General features: G+C 41.0%; 1 protein-coding gene across 3 annotated transcripts in view; it reads left to right on the top strand.

The window, feature by feature from the left end:
• Window positions 1–16178, top strand: part of LOC141901316 (isoleucine--tRNA ligase, cytoplasmic-like) — a 74416-nt gene that overhangs the window by 46479 nt on the left and 11759 nt on the right. For all 3 annotated transcript variants that reach the window (XM_074788475.1, XM_074788478.1, XM_074788476.1), the window contains 5 exons: window positions 1235–1312; window positions 1961–2082; window positions 5007–5109; window positions 5535–5618; window positions 8170–8460. In XM_074788475.1, the coding sequence (XP_074644576.1) occupies window positions 1235–1312; window positions 1961–2082; window positions 5007–5109; window positions 5535–5618; window positions 8170–8460 (678 nt within the window). The remainder of the gene's footprint in view (window positions 1–1234; window positions 1313–1960; window positions 2083–5006; window positions 5110–5534; window positions 5619–8169; window positions 8461–16178) is intronic.

Raw genomic sequence — 16178 nt, 5'->3', positions numbered from 1 at the left:
AGTTATAGCGTCCCGAAGTCCAGTTGGCGATAGCAAGTAGTACGCATTTCCCTGTTTCGAAGATCTTTCGATTTAACTGGAAGTAGCTTTTTGACAGAATTTTGTGATGCAATGATAGTAACGTCCGACATCTTACATCAGAGCAGTGTTCAGGCAATAAAACAACACAAGTACAGTTACCCTTGTCAACCAAAAGAGAAAAAAAAACTGATCATCATCTGAAAAGTGGTCAGAAGTAAATAAAGAATAACCATAGTAATTGAGTAAAAATAACACCGTCAGCATAATTTAACTGTATTAACACATATCATCGCAGTCTGAATTAATCCACGTTATATTATACCATACTGTTCACTCCTCTCAGATTAGATATAAAATTAGGTTATTTGCGTGTCATATATAAGATACATTCACAGTCAGTTCCAGGCCAAAATGACTGGTGGCCATCTTCGATCCCTAAAATATACATTTTGGCCTAGAACTGACTGTGAATGTATCTTATATAGGTCATTGCTGACTCAAAATTAGATGCTTTCAAATAGCCACTATGAAAAGCCAACCGGAATGAAAGGAAGATTATTTCATAGTGACAGCTTTTAAATATATACTACTGGAAAAGTAGCTCATAGCATTACTTGCTTATTGTTCACAAGTGGCTACCAAGTAAAAGCAGATGTTTGAGCTCAAAAGTGGGATAGACATGTTCTTGGATTCAGGCGTTCAACTACATAAATGGATATAAGACCAACAAACTATTTCGTGCATGTAGGCCAACCAATCTCCGGCGGGAAAGTGCCACAAGCAAACCATTGTATCCCTGCAGCTAAATAAGCCTAAATTTGATAGCCTATAGCCTATATGGTTATGGAACTGGATGATTTTGGAGAATTCGAAGGGGAATTGGAAATCTGTGGATTGTGTGCTAAAACTGATATGAGACTTTCAGGTCCTTACTAACCACACCCCCCCCCCAAGTTTATTTCTGCCTGAGCATGCAATTCGACAATTCAAATGCTGCATGATTCTCTTCATGCACTTATGGACCGCCCTGTGCAACCATTAGGGGATTTCATGGGTCTTAGGACTCCTGAACTAAATGTACCTTTTGGTACCCCAAGGTCATATGACAAACTGGACAAAGTACTGAAATGATTTCTTCTGATAGCATTGTTTTATGGTTGGCAGCTCTGTGCATGGTTATTAGTGTGAGATTTGTTCTTCTTTCTTTTTTAAGGGTGAAAATGGAAAGGAAGATTGCCATAAAACCATTGAAACTCTCTTCTCAGTTTTGTTCAGCATGACTAAAGTAATGGTAAGTAAAGGTATTTACTTTGAAGTAAAGGCTGATTTCGGGCAGCTTGAGGATAAGGCAGGGCAGGATGCAGGTGGCTTGAGGATTATTACTTTAAACATAGGAGTTTGTATGGATTGAGCCAATATCTCATCTTCCCCTACAAGGGTGCTGGATATTGATATGAAATGAATTGTCTGCAGGTGCGTTAAAGGTAATTTTAGATCGCAATTTTAGATAAGCAATTGCCGATTTCGATAGCATGGTGAATACATGTCAATTTCTTCAAAACCGTGATATTCAAAGAAAAAAAATGTAATTCAGTAAGTTATTGCTGCGGCTTTTGCTCCTGCAGTCGCTGCACATCCAACGCCACTGGTTCAATCATGGTATTTATGTAACACACGATCAATTGTACACACATTTGAAACCGCCCCAATGCATTCATACAAGTCAAATTACGTGCATCAGATATTGTCAAAAAGATCTGGATGTATTGCACTTCATAGATTCCCTTGGGGAACATGGTATCTCTGATCCGCTTATTCTATTTTGTTGTGTTGCTCGTATTGCTTTCATGGCAAACTGGTAGTAGGATGTCTGGGCAATCAATAGTTATTTGTGATGATAAACGTGCTTTTCTATCTGAATATCCATCATTATTTCTAGGCATCCTTTATCCCTTTTCTGACTGAACTGATGTACCGAGGTCTTAAGAAATATATCCCAGAGGATTCAAAAAAGAATGGAGATGTCAATAGTATTCATTACCTAATGTTACCAACGCCAAAGTAAGTTGTTAGCGTGATATAATATGTTCAATGATATGAAAATGTGGTCTTGAAACAATGTAATGAACTGGATAGAATGGAGACTTGTCCCAAAATAAATTCTCATGAAATTTTGCGTATCGATACTTGTCTTTAAATCATAGACTTTCTGTGTTTGCTTATTACTACTTAATTAAGACTTAACCAATTGGAAATGAAACTAAATCTAACTAAGTACTAGTAAAGATTTTAAGTTTTGTATCTTTTCGCGAACACTTTCTTACCCTATAATCTGGATATTAATGCTCTACAAACAACTATTAACCCATTAGCACTCAGGAATTGCACTATGTAGTGTCAATTACTCCTCAGAAGATTCAAGGTGAAATCCAAGTTCGTCACGATACCAAATAGTTCATTTGCTGTTTATTTCCATGCATTACAAGTCAATGTAATTTTGTCGTAAATAGTCAAGGGTTTAAACTAACCCATGTGTTTCTCAGCATAATACCGCGCTGGATTTTATCAATAATCCAATTGCCATCATATATATATATGGAACAACACAAACATTCCAACCAATGAATAAACATGAATGAAAATTGACTGTCTGCAGTGAACTGATATGAATCTCAGTGGGTTTTCGTAATTGGTTTTTCTTTATGGTGTGCAAAGTTGAAAGCCATGGGTTTCATATTTTTTGAGAAATTTACCAAAAAGTTTAATAAATTGGATTTATTTGAGCACGTTTTTTATGCAGCATCTTTAACCCATTAGCACTCAGGAATTGCACTATGTAGTGTCAATTACTCCTCAGAAAATTCGAGGTAAAATCTAAGTTTGTATTTCGAGGACTTAGGTGTGTAGGTTATCATGAGCTATTGGGTTCGAATCCCACTATAAATGTTTTTGTGCAGCATATGAAAAAAGTGCTGGGCAGATTCGGGCGGCTTGAGGAGTAATAGGCAGGGCGGATACGGGTGGCATGAGTGCTAATGGGTTAACTATCCAAATAACACATGTGAAAATTCAATGCTATTTGCGTCAGAAGAACTTCATATCACCAAGATCCGACGCTTTGTTCGGTAGTTATGGGCTTTCAAAGACGAAACCCCTCAAAATCTTGGTTATATAAGATTTGTGTTGTCCCGGTTTTGACTTCCATTTGACGTCATAAAATTGATTGAGGTGGATCAAACAAACACAATGGTTTCACAAACAAAATGGCAGCACAATTGAATAGGTTGTAATTCATAATTTCTAGCGCGAATACTGATACTCAAGGTGTACAATATAACGATTAATTGTGTGCGATGTGTTCAATGTTTCATCTAGTTTTGATATCCCGTGCATAAGGTAACGTTGCATCAAGATATTTGACAAAAATGTGGATTCAAATGCGGAAATTTACTTCCGTGTTCGCCACATGGCTGATTTACTGATAGCATCGAATTTTTAGGACAACGGTACGTAGTACACGTCCTATTGTTATCGTGAAATCCGTCATGTCAAACAATTACGTCCGTTTAACGCCACGCATTCAGTAACTTAGTAACCGGCCTGCACCCTCATCGTAGTTGTTTTGTATCATTCTCCTTGATCTATCAAACATTTTTCAAGTCAAAGAATTCCATAATCAATCTTTAAGATATCATGTAAGAATTCTAATGAGACTGCTGGTAAATATTCATTCTGTTCCACTTGGTCGATCGTTTGACTAGCTCCAGGGCCTAAGGGTACAGTTAGCAGTTGCCTTTGGTTCAGTCTGTGAACAGCTTCAAATAACTGTGTTAACAGATGGATGTGAAGCTTGTACCCCATGGACTGCATGGTCATTGGCCTATGTCATGGGTTCTTGGCGATTGTGCCGAGAGCAGACTGTATCCGGTGGTCATTAAGGTGGTAAGTATAACTTTGATTAAACATGCACCGATTACTAAAATGATACCTTCGTTTCTCAACCCCTCTAATTGTATGTAAGGCAATATCAATCCATACCAACAACGATTTTGTTGATCAAGCTTACAATATTTCGAGCTTCGGGACCTTTTTCCCTCTAGTTTTCAAACTTGCAGGGATGCTAACTGCTCCTTTTTGCCTTAAATCCCTGTAATACCTTAAACTTGCATTATATGTTCAACTCTTTGTCTAACAGTGGAACTTCGTTTGGACCAACCTATTCACCCTGAGTTCCACTTATAATTTCTATTCTCTGTCGTCGTCCTATTAAAAATTTTCTTTCTAGTTAGAGATGAGTCTGATATTTACACAACTAGAATATTTGTTTTATCATCATTAATTGAAGTAATTTTATTGACGTTCGCATTAGTGATCCGTTTTGGAGCCTGATTATTTGTATTAGTTTGTCAACTGCTGCACAGTGATGAGTACTGAGAAATTGAAATAGGAGGATGTTGATTTCTGTTTGGTATTTCGAGGACTTAGGTGTGTAGTTTATCATAAGATATTGGGTTTGAATCCCACTATAAATGTTTTTGTGCAGCATACGAAAAAAGTGCCGGGCGGCTTGAGGAGTAATAGGCAGGGTGGATATGGGCGGCTTGAGTGCTAATGGGTTAATAATTTGATTTATTATGATCATATAATTGAATCGCCTGAAATCATTAAGTTTCACGATTTCATGCAATTATCCGTAAATCGAACCAATCTATTGGCAATTTTCATTAATTCCAATTGAATATATTTCATTACCATTCACGTCAAAATTTACAACTTTTATTGTTGTTTTGAAACGTCAAGATCGATGACATCGTGCACATCAACTCACACAGAACCCCTTAAATAACTATTTTTAAGGTATTAATAAGTATTGTTAGGGTTTTACGGCGCAAAAAATCATTGTAGATCAATCGATTATTTGCGTGAACCACGGGAAGGGACTATTCGGAAATGAAAATTTTAGTTCCAAAAATTCAAATTTTTAGAGAAAACCTGATTGATACTAGAGTTGAAGATGCAGTGTCAAAAACACAGGCAGTAATTGAACTTGGAAGAGTAATACGTGACCGTAAAACACTTCCCCTGAAGGTAATGATAATTTTTGGTTCTTGTTGAGGAAAATTGCAGTATACATAAAGCACTACGTTCTTTGAGAACTGGTATCCTATATGTAGGGTACTGTTAGACGTGAATTTGAATTTGAATTTAAAGAGTTAGATATCTGAAAATGAATTTTAGGTATCTGAAAATGATTCTAGCGCAAGATGACTTAACTTCAAACTGTAGAACTGAATGTTCATTGAATTTGATTGGGTGAATAATCATCAAACTATTGGAATTAAGGTGTCTCTTCAAGTCACTTAGTTGTTAATTGATGTTATTTCCCATAGAGACAACAGTAGTAGAAGAGACTCAAATATTAACTTCTGTCCTCATGTTCATGTATAGTATTTGCCCATGGCCTTACTCCTAATGAGGTTAAAGATAACTTAGCATCTTGCCTAAACTTTCAGTACCCTTTGAAAGAGCTTGTTGTTATTCACAAAGACAAACAGTGCAGAGATGATGTTCAATCACTTGAAAAGTACATCTTAGAGGTAAGCGTAATTAATTGTATGAATTCTTAGTAATGACAGCAGGTATAGACATTTATGTCTAAGGGGCTGTCCATATAGTATGTATGCATGGTTAAGCTAGGACTGATGAATCAGATAGTACAAAGTGCATATGATAGTAGCAGACAGCCATCAAATCTGTATATACCTAATGAACAAAATGTGTTGTACATTTCCCGCAGGTCCCGTAAGAAAAATAGCAAGTTTTGAAGATTGACCTTGGTTTTGAAGAATCTATGGATGGTCTTCATATTTGGTTTATACATGTATCTACCCAAGATACATCTTCAACACAAAAATTAGTCTGATCAGAATCAAAATGGCCAACTTTGAAATGTTCTAGGGAAATTTTAAAGTTTCTAAGATAAATTATCTTGATCTTTTTCATACTTTTGTATCCCACAAGGGCCTATCAGCATGAGAAAAATTGGTCGATCGGACTCAAGATGGTTGTCCTGTGACTTCTGTGCCCAAAAATCTCAATTCTGGCCCCGGATTCTGAGACCGGTTGCTTGCTAATGGTTTGCCATTTTTCATTGAAATTGGTCATGGGCATTCTATGAAAAGAGTTATTTAATGTACCGGCCAATAATCACGCAATTTGCAGCTATCCTGGTGTCATTAGTATTAATAATAATTTATTCAGCTTAAAATCCATATAAAATATGCTCATTGGCTTTACATCATATACAAAAAGCCAACATAAAACATAGAAAACTAAAACTGGTTTAATTAAAAGCTTTGATGAACAAATGGTTTTTGAGATTAGACTTAAAAACATCGCTTGAAGGACAAGATTTAATTGGACGAGGTAAATTAATCCAGAGTACTGAGGCAGAGTATGCAAAGGCTCTATGCCCGGCTGAGACGAGATTAATGTGGGGAATGACTAGCAGGGATTGATTGTTAGATCTGAAAACTCTAGCGGATGATTTATATTGCACAATTGACTGTAGTTATTGTGTTACAGTTTAGGGATTTTAATGTAAAGACTAGGATTTTAAACTGAATACGGGATTTGATTGGGAGCCTGTGAAGAATTAGTGATATTCAATCGATAGTGATCATTCGTAGGTGGAAACGGGTTATTTGAGGAAATTATCAACTCCTAGTTCTTTATATTTCATGTTATTCATCTTGTCCTATTTGCGTAACATAGTTACATAATTTAAACTAACCCATGTGTTATCAGTATGATACCTCACTTGTGTTCACATGAACCCGCGGTATCGTCTATCGTTTACTTCCGAGTTTCATTTTAAGATCTAAAATTGTATTTCAATATCGATTTCTGTGAAATCTTTAGTTGATTTGGTTTTTGGGAGGAATATTTTTATTTGCACTACAGAAACTATCGTTGACAATTGTGCAAAGTCCGGGAAAAATAGCTTTTTCTCAAATCGGATGGATGACCTTGATATGCTAATTAGCCATGTGCTCAAACTGCAAATTCAATCAAAATATATCAAATCCAATTCAATTTTACTTTATTGAACAAGGTAAACAGCAGATCCAATTCAATTTTTTTTTCATTGAGCAAATTTCAGAAAATTCAATTATATTCCGCATTCAAATCAATAAGACCAAGGGAAAAGATTTATCTGAGGTATTTGTTCCTGCCAGCTCCATTCACTGTCTGTGCTACTTATGAAAACACGATTGAATTGTGTAAATTAGCCTGGGATTGACTAGTAAATGAGCTGGGAGTGTATTTGGACAAATTTAACCCGGCCACGGAATGCATCATTTGCCATTTTATGAAAAGCTGGCAGGCTGGCCATAGTGCCCCTTGGGGCTCTAGTTTATAAGAGCAGCGGACATAATCTCCCATAAAAAATGGTGTCGGGATCCTCTTAGTTCATTTCGGATTGTTGCAAGACGATACCAAATGGGTAAATCATAAACAGAACGGTGGCACCCAATAAACTCCGAGGGTCAAGCTAATGGGGATATTTATCAATCAATATTGTTTTTTAGTACATGTAATGTAATTTTGACATGTATCAAGACTGGGTCAAGCTCCTATATTTTGTTTGTTTTTTGGACTTTTTGTTACTGAATAAATCGGTATTGGATCTTTTGTCTTGTTTACTGCATCTGTCTGATCACCCTTGTACCTGCCAAGAATTGGCGGTGTCGATGTATGCTAGTTTACCTGTTTACCTTGTGTACCTATTGGTGTGTATCGTAGACCTGTACACCTGTTCAAGTTGTGATCAGCCACATGCAAGTTGACCAGTCAACCTGTAGACCTCGTGTCCACCCCTTTTACATAATGTATGCTCATAGACCTACAAACCTGTTCAACTTTTGTATATTACGACTCTATTATAATTATAGATATATTATAAACTCATGCGCGTTAATATCTACACTATTTTCGTCGTAAACTATACTTTGGCCTGAAAAGTCATTCATTCTTTGAAATGAGAGCTTGCATTTCCTCGTCCAAAATTGCTATCATAGGTATGAACCTTAGTTTTAATGAATTTTATGTGCAATTGTGCATGCATGGTCTTATTTTCTATTAAAGGAACTGAACATTCGAAAACTGACAGTGACAGCTGATAAAGAAAAGTATGGTGTCCATCTACGAGCCGAACCAGATCATAGGTTACTTGGTGCACGATTGAAAGGCGATTTCAAAAGAGTACACGCTGCTATACGCGATTTACAGGATGATCAGTTAATGGACTTGCAGAAAACTGGTCTCATAAATGTCTGTGGCTATGAGTTGTTATCTAGTGAACTAAGGTTGATATACACTTTTGATGTGACTTCGGACAAAACTCCAAATCATTATGAAGCTCATTCGGATAGTGATGTAAGTTCTACTGGAGAACAAACTATGACACTACAAAAGCAGAAGTGTTCACATGAGGTTTTCAGTACAGCACTAAGCATTCACTCGGTTAAATTTTTCCAGGCCTATTTGCGGCTTATTCAGTAAATCCAATTTCAATACGGTGCTCAGCTGGCACCATATTTTGTGTAGTATAAACACAGATTTGGTGGTTAGCGTTTTGTAGTACACTATACACACTCAACCAGACGTGCAAGTGTTGTTTATTCACACGCACAGCAGTTTTTACTTGTTTTTAACACTAGAAGCCACTAAAAAGAATGAAGATATAAGGCAGTTGTAGTTGCAAAATTTGACACTCACTTATAACAATATACAATGACGAACGTATTTCGCTCACATTAGCTACATTTATAGTTGTACCACCATATTGGCAATTCAAACTGCCATTTAGAAGGGATGTGAGTAGGGTAAGAATGGATTTGAAATTGGCCTATGTACAAAAAATATGATGATGATATAGCATGAAATTACTCTCTATATCAGCATAACTTAAAGGTCAAGTGCCCTCTAATTCCTACTTTTAGAGATTTACTTTGCAAATGATACTTAACTATGTAACTGACTACCTGGGATCAGCCTTATAGAAAAAAATCACTTATTTGTCTTAAATCAGTAAAATTAAATAACTGGATCATTGACCTATATAGCATATGCACCTCAGAAGCAGCCAGGTGTCAGCGCCACATTCATGCTTCATCTTTGCCAAACAAACATACATGTGTGTGAACTCAGTACTAATAGCCTATATATAAAATCTATAAAACAACATCATTCCTTCACTGTATTCACAGCTCTACTGCTGGCTATCCATTGAATTTTTGTTGTTATGTATAACAGTATCAACGCTATACATCAGAAAGAATTTAGGAATCTTAAACAACTCTAAAAGGATTGAATACGCTACGAACGGTGATTATACGGTTCAGGATTAGAGACTGGAATTTAGTGGATTATTTCAGACATACACTGCTTATTTCACCGCGGACTGTTTTGAAATCTATCTAATAAAGCTAAGTTCATTGTTTTAAATCAAATCTATTCGTTTGCCATAGCTTTGCTATTCATAAAGCGCACCAAAAGTTTGTTATTGTTCAGTGGTACAACGTGCGTGGAAATGTGTGTTTGACTACAATGACGTCAGCTATAGTGGTGTTTCACAGTAAACGCACACCTGCTGTGTATGGCAAACTGGTGATGATACCCGACTTTAAAGTCTTATTTCTCAGTAATGGCTTTACTAAAATCAAAATTACTAACACACTTATCATTTATACACATATCACATTTAGAAAATAGGTTTTACACAATATTTCCGTCGAGTACTGTACCCTTTCCTATGGTTTTTGCCAATATTTTCTAAATTTGAATTGATCGCCAATGGTTTTTCTATACGACCCGGCCCTGCGGTATTGCATTTAGCCACTGGCGAAATCCGCCATCTTTTTTCTTGGCGTTCTCGCAGTAGAACGCGTTGGATTTTTTCGCCGTAAAAATCTGGGAATTAGGATATTAGGGAGTTTTCACTCTCATAACGGTGAGTCCGTTCGGTTTGGGGGTTATCCCTGGTTTCTATTTTTCCGTAAGAATTTTATTTACAAATAGTATTTTATTGAATTGAATTGATTTGATTTGTAACAGGATAATTATGCCACCCCCTCCTAAGGGTCAACATCGTGGCGGGGAGGGATGCGGGCATTTGTTTGGCGCCTGGGACAACCACGATTCGTGTGCGTCGTGTAGGCGCAAATCCGGTCAAATATGTGCAAGGAGCAATCCTTGCAAGATTTGCGAGGTGTGGTCCGAGGACCTTTGGCTTCGGGCCGATAAGGCTCTTAAACTAAGAGATCGTCGTCGAGTTAGCAGGGATTCGTCGGTTTCGGCCGACGTGCCAACCGACGTTTCTAATCCTGTTTCTTATCGTAAAGCGGAGCGGTCACCAGTCGTTCAGGTACGATCGGCTTCCCAACTCCGTTCACCGGGGAGGAACGCTGGTTCACCGGCACCGGTCTCCGGTCTTTCACCGGTCTCTGGTCGTTCACCGGTTCGGCCGGTTCAGACTACATGTACGGAACCGAGCGCGCGCCGCGGTAGTCGGGAAAGGCCTGCACCGGTTCGGTCGGTACCGGTCCGGTCCGGGTCGGGCATCGGTCCGGTTCGGGCACTGGTCCGGTCCAGACGTCGTCGAGTTCTTTGTCAAGCACGGGGCAACTCGCGCTAAGCCCACAGCAGCTCCTCTGGTCGGTGAGTCAATGGAAGCTTATCACCCTCCGGACTCCGATCTTAACGTTTTACGGGAATCGTCAGCGGTTTCGAGAGAATGGGCTCGATTGGATATGCAATTATGGGGTGAATATCGGCCTGGAACATTTTCATTTCCCCCTCCAGAACGGGGTATGAAATCTGGGAAATATTTTAGTTCAACCGATCCACCTATAGGCGCATTTCGCTCGGCGTATTACGCAACTCCAGGTGCTGTGGATCACAGTCATAACTGCCTGGATGCTGATTATACTTTGATCAGCCCGGATACTGTTACAGCACAGTCAGGTATTCGTTTGCCTAAGTCCGGTTTGGTGGCCATGACGTCAATCCTGGACAATCTTACCAGGGTTGGTTCGTTTCAAGATATGGCACTTAAGGTGTTGACGGGTGAGCTTCGCGAGACTCACGCCGCCGTTCATGCGGGCTCCGACCCAGAGTCAGTTGCCCTAAAACTGGAGGGAATGGACCGGATTATCCAATCTTTGGCTCGGTCTGTTTCGCATGTAATTCCGTTGTCGGTTCGGGGTCAGGCTAATCTTGTGTTAGCCTCCTGTCAGTCAGTGATGGACTCCAGTTCCAAAACTCGTCTACCGGATATGGCACGTCTCTTCTCTGGTTGATGCGCTCCGGTTTCCGCAGAGCTGAGGAAGATTCGGGAGGTTCAGGCCAAGTCCAACCCTCGAACTCCGTGGAAAAAGCATTCTGGTCCGACGCCGGCGGCGCAAGGTTGGCACGGACGCAAACAGGACCATCTCAAACTTCAGCGCTTTCTCAGGCGGCTTCGGATGCCGGTTGGAGAACTAGCGCGCAACTTCAACAATCGTGTCAAGCCTCGTCCGGTCGTAACAGTTCCGGTTCGCATCGAGACAAGGGGAAGGCTCCAAAAAGGGGCTCTTCCTTTCGGAACAACTCGAAATGAATTCTTGGGACCAGTGGGAGGTTGTCTGCAGCAGGCAGCAACCCACTGGTCCGACCTTTTTGGAGACGGTTGGCCCTCCCGGGTCGTCTCTCGTGGCTACCGTCTCCGTTTCCTAAGGCGACCGCGCCTGATGAGGTCACCTCCTGACATGCGGCCAAAACCAGGTCAGGAGGCCTTAATCTCTCCAGCTCTCAAGGAATTGGCTGAGAAGGGAGTGATAGAACCAGTTTGCAACAAAACTTCTCCCGGTTGGTTTTCTCGAATATTCATGGTACCAAAGGCCACAGGGGGTCAACGGACAGTGATAGATGTGTCATCTCTCAATCGGCACCTAGACATTCCAAGGTTCCGGATGACCAAGCCCAAGGACGTGATTCAAGGGCTCCGTCCGGGTCAATGGGCGGCTTCATTGGACCTGAAAGATGCTTACTTTCAGGTTCCAATTCACCCAAAATCTCGGCGATTTTTTCAGGATAAAGTGGAAAGATCTTAGGAAGAGAGTTCAAATATCCGAATAACCATAGAAGCGATAACATTAAAAACCTCATTTTCTAATGAGTAAATACAGTTTATTAACACGAACGTTTTCGGGATCATATCCCCTCATCAGGTGAAATACAAGTGAATCAAATGATTAAACTACAGGTTTATATACAACATAAGTTACAAAATTACAAGTGCTAAATTCTAAGCTAATTACAAACCAAGTATTTAATTACAAACTAATTATTTGAATACATTTAGGATAAAGGATGAGCCGTTTTGAAATAATTGTTGATTTAAAGAGGGTCGTTGCGCTTTAATAAACAGGGCCTTTATCCTAAATGTATTCAAATAATTAGTTTGTAATTAAATACTTGGTTTGTAATTAGCTTAGAATTTAGCACTTGTAATTTTGTAACTTATGTTGTATATAAACCTGTAGTTTAATCATTTGATTCACTTGTATTTCACCTGATGAGGGGATATGATCCCGAAAACGTTCGTGTTAATAAACTGTATTTACTCATTAGAAAATGAGGTTTTTAATGTTATCGCTTCTATGGTTATTCGGATAAAGTGGAAAGGCCGCCAGTACCAATTCAGGTCTCTTCCATTTGGCCTCAGTACGGCCCCGTGGGTTTTCACCAAGTTGGTCAAGTCAGTTCAGAAGGTACTTCAGTCGAGGGGTGTTCGACTGTTCGTTTACCTCGACGACTGGTTAATAGTCGCGAATTCGGCTCAGGAATGTCGGGAGGCAATGACCTCAGTCTTGGACTTAGTCCATCAGCTAGGGTTCCGCGTAAACAGGGAAAAATCTCAGTTGACGCCGGCCCAACAGTTCACTTATCTCGGCATGGACTTCGATCTCCGAATCGGCAAAGTCTTTCCGTCTATGGCTCGAGTAGCCAAACTTCAAGAAGCTGTAGCAGGAGTGTCCACAACCCCGAGAACAGCTCGTTACTGGTCACGGCTTCTAGGCTCCATCAGCTCCATGGGTCTGGTGGTGCCGTTAGGCCGCCTCAGAAGCAGGCGCTTGCAACAATATTGGAAGGTCTTCTGGTCTCAGTCGAAGGGCAACTGGGAGACCTTGATTCCCGTACATCCAACCGATCTAAGTCCGGATCTTCAGTGGTGGGCGGCAACTACGAATCTTTGGCTCGGGGTGTCACTAGCCCCGTTAGAGGCTCCAGTTCGTGTATTCACGGATGGCAGTCACCAAGGATGGGGGGCACATCTGGAGAACCGAGTCAAAGCCGGGAGATGGTCTCTCGGATGGTCTCGCTACAAGGCCACCAACCACATAAATTTCCTAGAAATGCTGGCCGTGTGGAAGGCCCTGAAGTTCTTTCACAGGAGAGTGGAGGACCACCACGTTTGGTTAGCCACAGACAATTCAACAGTGAGGGCTTACCTTCAGAACCAAGGGGGCTCTCACTCAGAAACCCTCACAGGTCTGTCGGCCAAAATTCTTCTTTGGTGCCAGACAAAGGGCGTGTCCCTGACTGTGGCACATTTAGCAGGGAAAAGGAACGTGATGGCCGATGCTCTGTCTCGTCGAGGTCAGGCTATTGCGACAGAATGGGTTCTCCACCAAGAAGTAGCCGATCGGGTTCGGGGCATGTTTGGCAATCCGCTGCTGGATCTGTTTGCCACCCGGTTCAATCGGAGGTGTCCTCTGTGTCCCCGTTTCCAGACGCGGAAGCGTGGGGGGTCGATGCCTTCTCTCTGGACTGGTCGGGGATGCATGCGTATGCGTTCCCGCCCACACCAATGTGCCTGTCGCGCTTACTGGATCAAATAGAGAGATCAGTCAATTGCAACATAGTTCTGGTAGCACCATGTTGGCCGGCTCAGAAATGGTTCCTACCATTTCTCAACCTACTGTGCGACAACCCCAGGATTCTTCCGAATTACCCATCACTTCTGTCTCAGGGGAACTTTCGACATCATCCAAACAGCCAGTGGTTAAATCTGCTCGCCTGGCCATTGTCCAGCGATCCTTGTCAGCTTCAGGCTTTTCAGAACAGGCTGCCTCCTTTATCGCAGGATCTAAGCGGCCATCAACAAGTACCATTTACGATGCCAAATGGAGTCATTTTGCGGATTGGTGTGCTGCAGGGGAAATTGATCCATGCTCACCCTCTGTAGCTCAATTGGCAGATTTTTTACTGCACCTATTTGTAGTAAAAGGTTTGCAGTTCATAACTATTAAAGGTAACCGCTCCGCGATTTCTCATACATCGCATGCTTCTGGATGGCCAAATGTAGCAGGGGATCATCGGATATCCCAGCTGGTTGCAGGGTTTTCTATTTCCCGGCCTCGGGTACCAAGGACAGTTCCACCATGGGATCTGTCTGTAATTTCGAAGAAGTTAATGGAGGCTCCATTTGAACCTCTTTCGGCAGCGTCATTTGCAAATTTGTCAAAAAAGACTGTATTTTTGCTGTCTTGGCTTGCTCGGCCCGTCGCTCTGAGATCCATGCGCTTTCAGTCCGACAAGGTCATATTGTCTTTGGGCCAGTGAAGGAATTTGTTTCGCTGCGGCCTGCTTTGGAATTTTTGGCAAAGAACCAGCGACCAGGCTCGGTTGGGCGTCAATGGCGAATTGAAGCCCTAAAACATCGAGTGGAACCGGGCATCCCGGACAGGACTTTATGTCCTGTGCGGGCGTTGTGTTTCTATTTAGATCGCTCTGCTTCACGGAGGGGTTCACGGGAGCGGTTATTTATTCCGCTGCTGGATCACCTAAAGGGTGATATTTCGCGGGACACAGTGGCCCGATGGGTCTCTTCACTGATCAAGGACATTTTATTGAAGGAGAATCTTTCCTAGGAGGGAGTGGTTTCTCATCAAGTGAGGTCTATGGCTACTTCCTGCGCAGCCTTTTCGGGTGCTCTGTTGGAGGAAGTCTGTCGGGCCGCCTTTTGGAATTCTCCATCGACATTCACGTCATTTTATTTACGGGATGTTTCAGGCCAGTTAGGCTCATTAGCTTCACTTGGTCCTGTTGTCATGGCTCAAGGTGTCCGTTCTTTCCGATCGGACCCTTTAGTGTAGAATATTTATGTTGCATTATCAGGATCACAGGGGGTGTATCCTTGTACATAGTTTGGGCTCATATCTGCAAGTATTAATTTCGCAAAATTTTGGGGGGGCCCCTGTGCTGGATGGACTCACTGTGGCCAACCGGTCTTCCCTGTGCTATAGTGCTCCATTCCGTGCTTGGGTAAGTGCTCTCTTTTTCCCTCTTACCTTGCGTTTGAGCGGTGGTTTTTCTATCTACCTTTCCCACCATCCTTGTGCTAGGCTAGTCTAGCAAAAACCATAGGAAAGGGTACAGTACTCGACGGAAATATTACAATTTTTGGAATTAAAATTTGTATTTCCGAGTAGTACTTACCCTTTCCTATGGTGGGAATCCCGCCCACCTGCCCCGCATAGCTGTTTTTTTTGGCCTACTTAGACGTTAAAAAAAAGGCGGATTTCGCCGGTGGCTAAATGCAATACCGCAGGGCCGGGTCGTATAGAAAAACCATTGGCGATCAATCCAAATTTAGAAAATATTGGCAAAAACCATAGGTAAGGGTAAGTACTACTCGGAAATATAAATTTTAGTTCCAAAAATTGTAATATTCTATTTAGAGGGCACTTGACTTTTAAGTGGATTAACTAAATTGCCAAATCACATGTGAAATCACTCTGTAAGCACGCTATTCATAGTGTCACAGTTAGTTCAGTTCAACATCTGTTGTTTGGCTCTTGTGACAGGGTTGCTTGATATTATGGATACAAATTATCAACTGATTTTGTCAAAATTCTTCTTTCAAGTTACTAGGATTTTCCAGGTCCTAATTTTTGGTTTACCTATGCCCTTTTGAGCGGGTGCGTCCTCTTATGGTGGTACTTTTTACATGTCAATAGTAGTGCGATTTGTATGAGCGCTTAGCCGCATGCAAAGAACCGGGAGCGTAGCTATCGAGATTTCTGCCGAAAACGATATTTTTGATGGTG

This window comes from Tubulanus polymorphus, chromosome 3 (assembly GCF_964204645.1).
Source record: "Tubulanus polymorphus chromosome 3, tnTubPoly1.2, whole genome shotgun sequence".
Classification (NCBI taxonomy): Eukaryota; Metazoa; Nemertea; class Palaeonemertea; order Tubulaniformes; family Tubulanidae; genus Tubulanus; species Tubulanus polymorphus.
The sequence above is the reverse complement of the archived record's forward strand: the minus strand, read 5'-3'. Positions and strand labels throughout refer to the sequence as shown.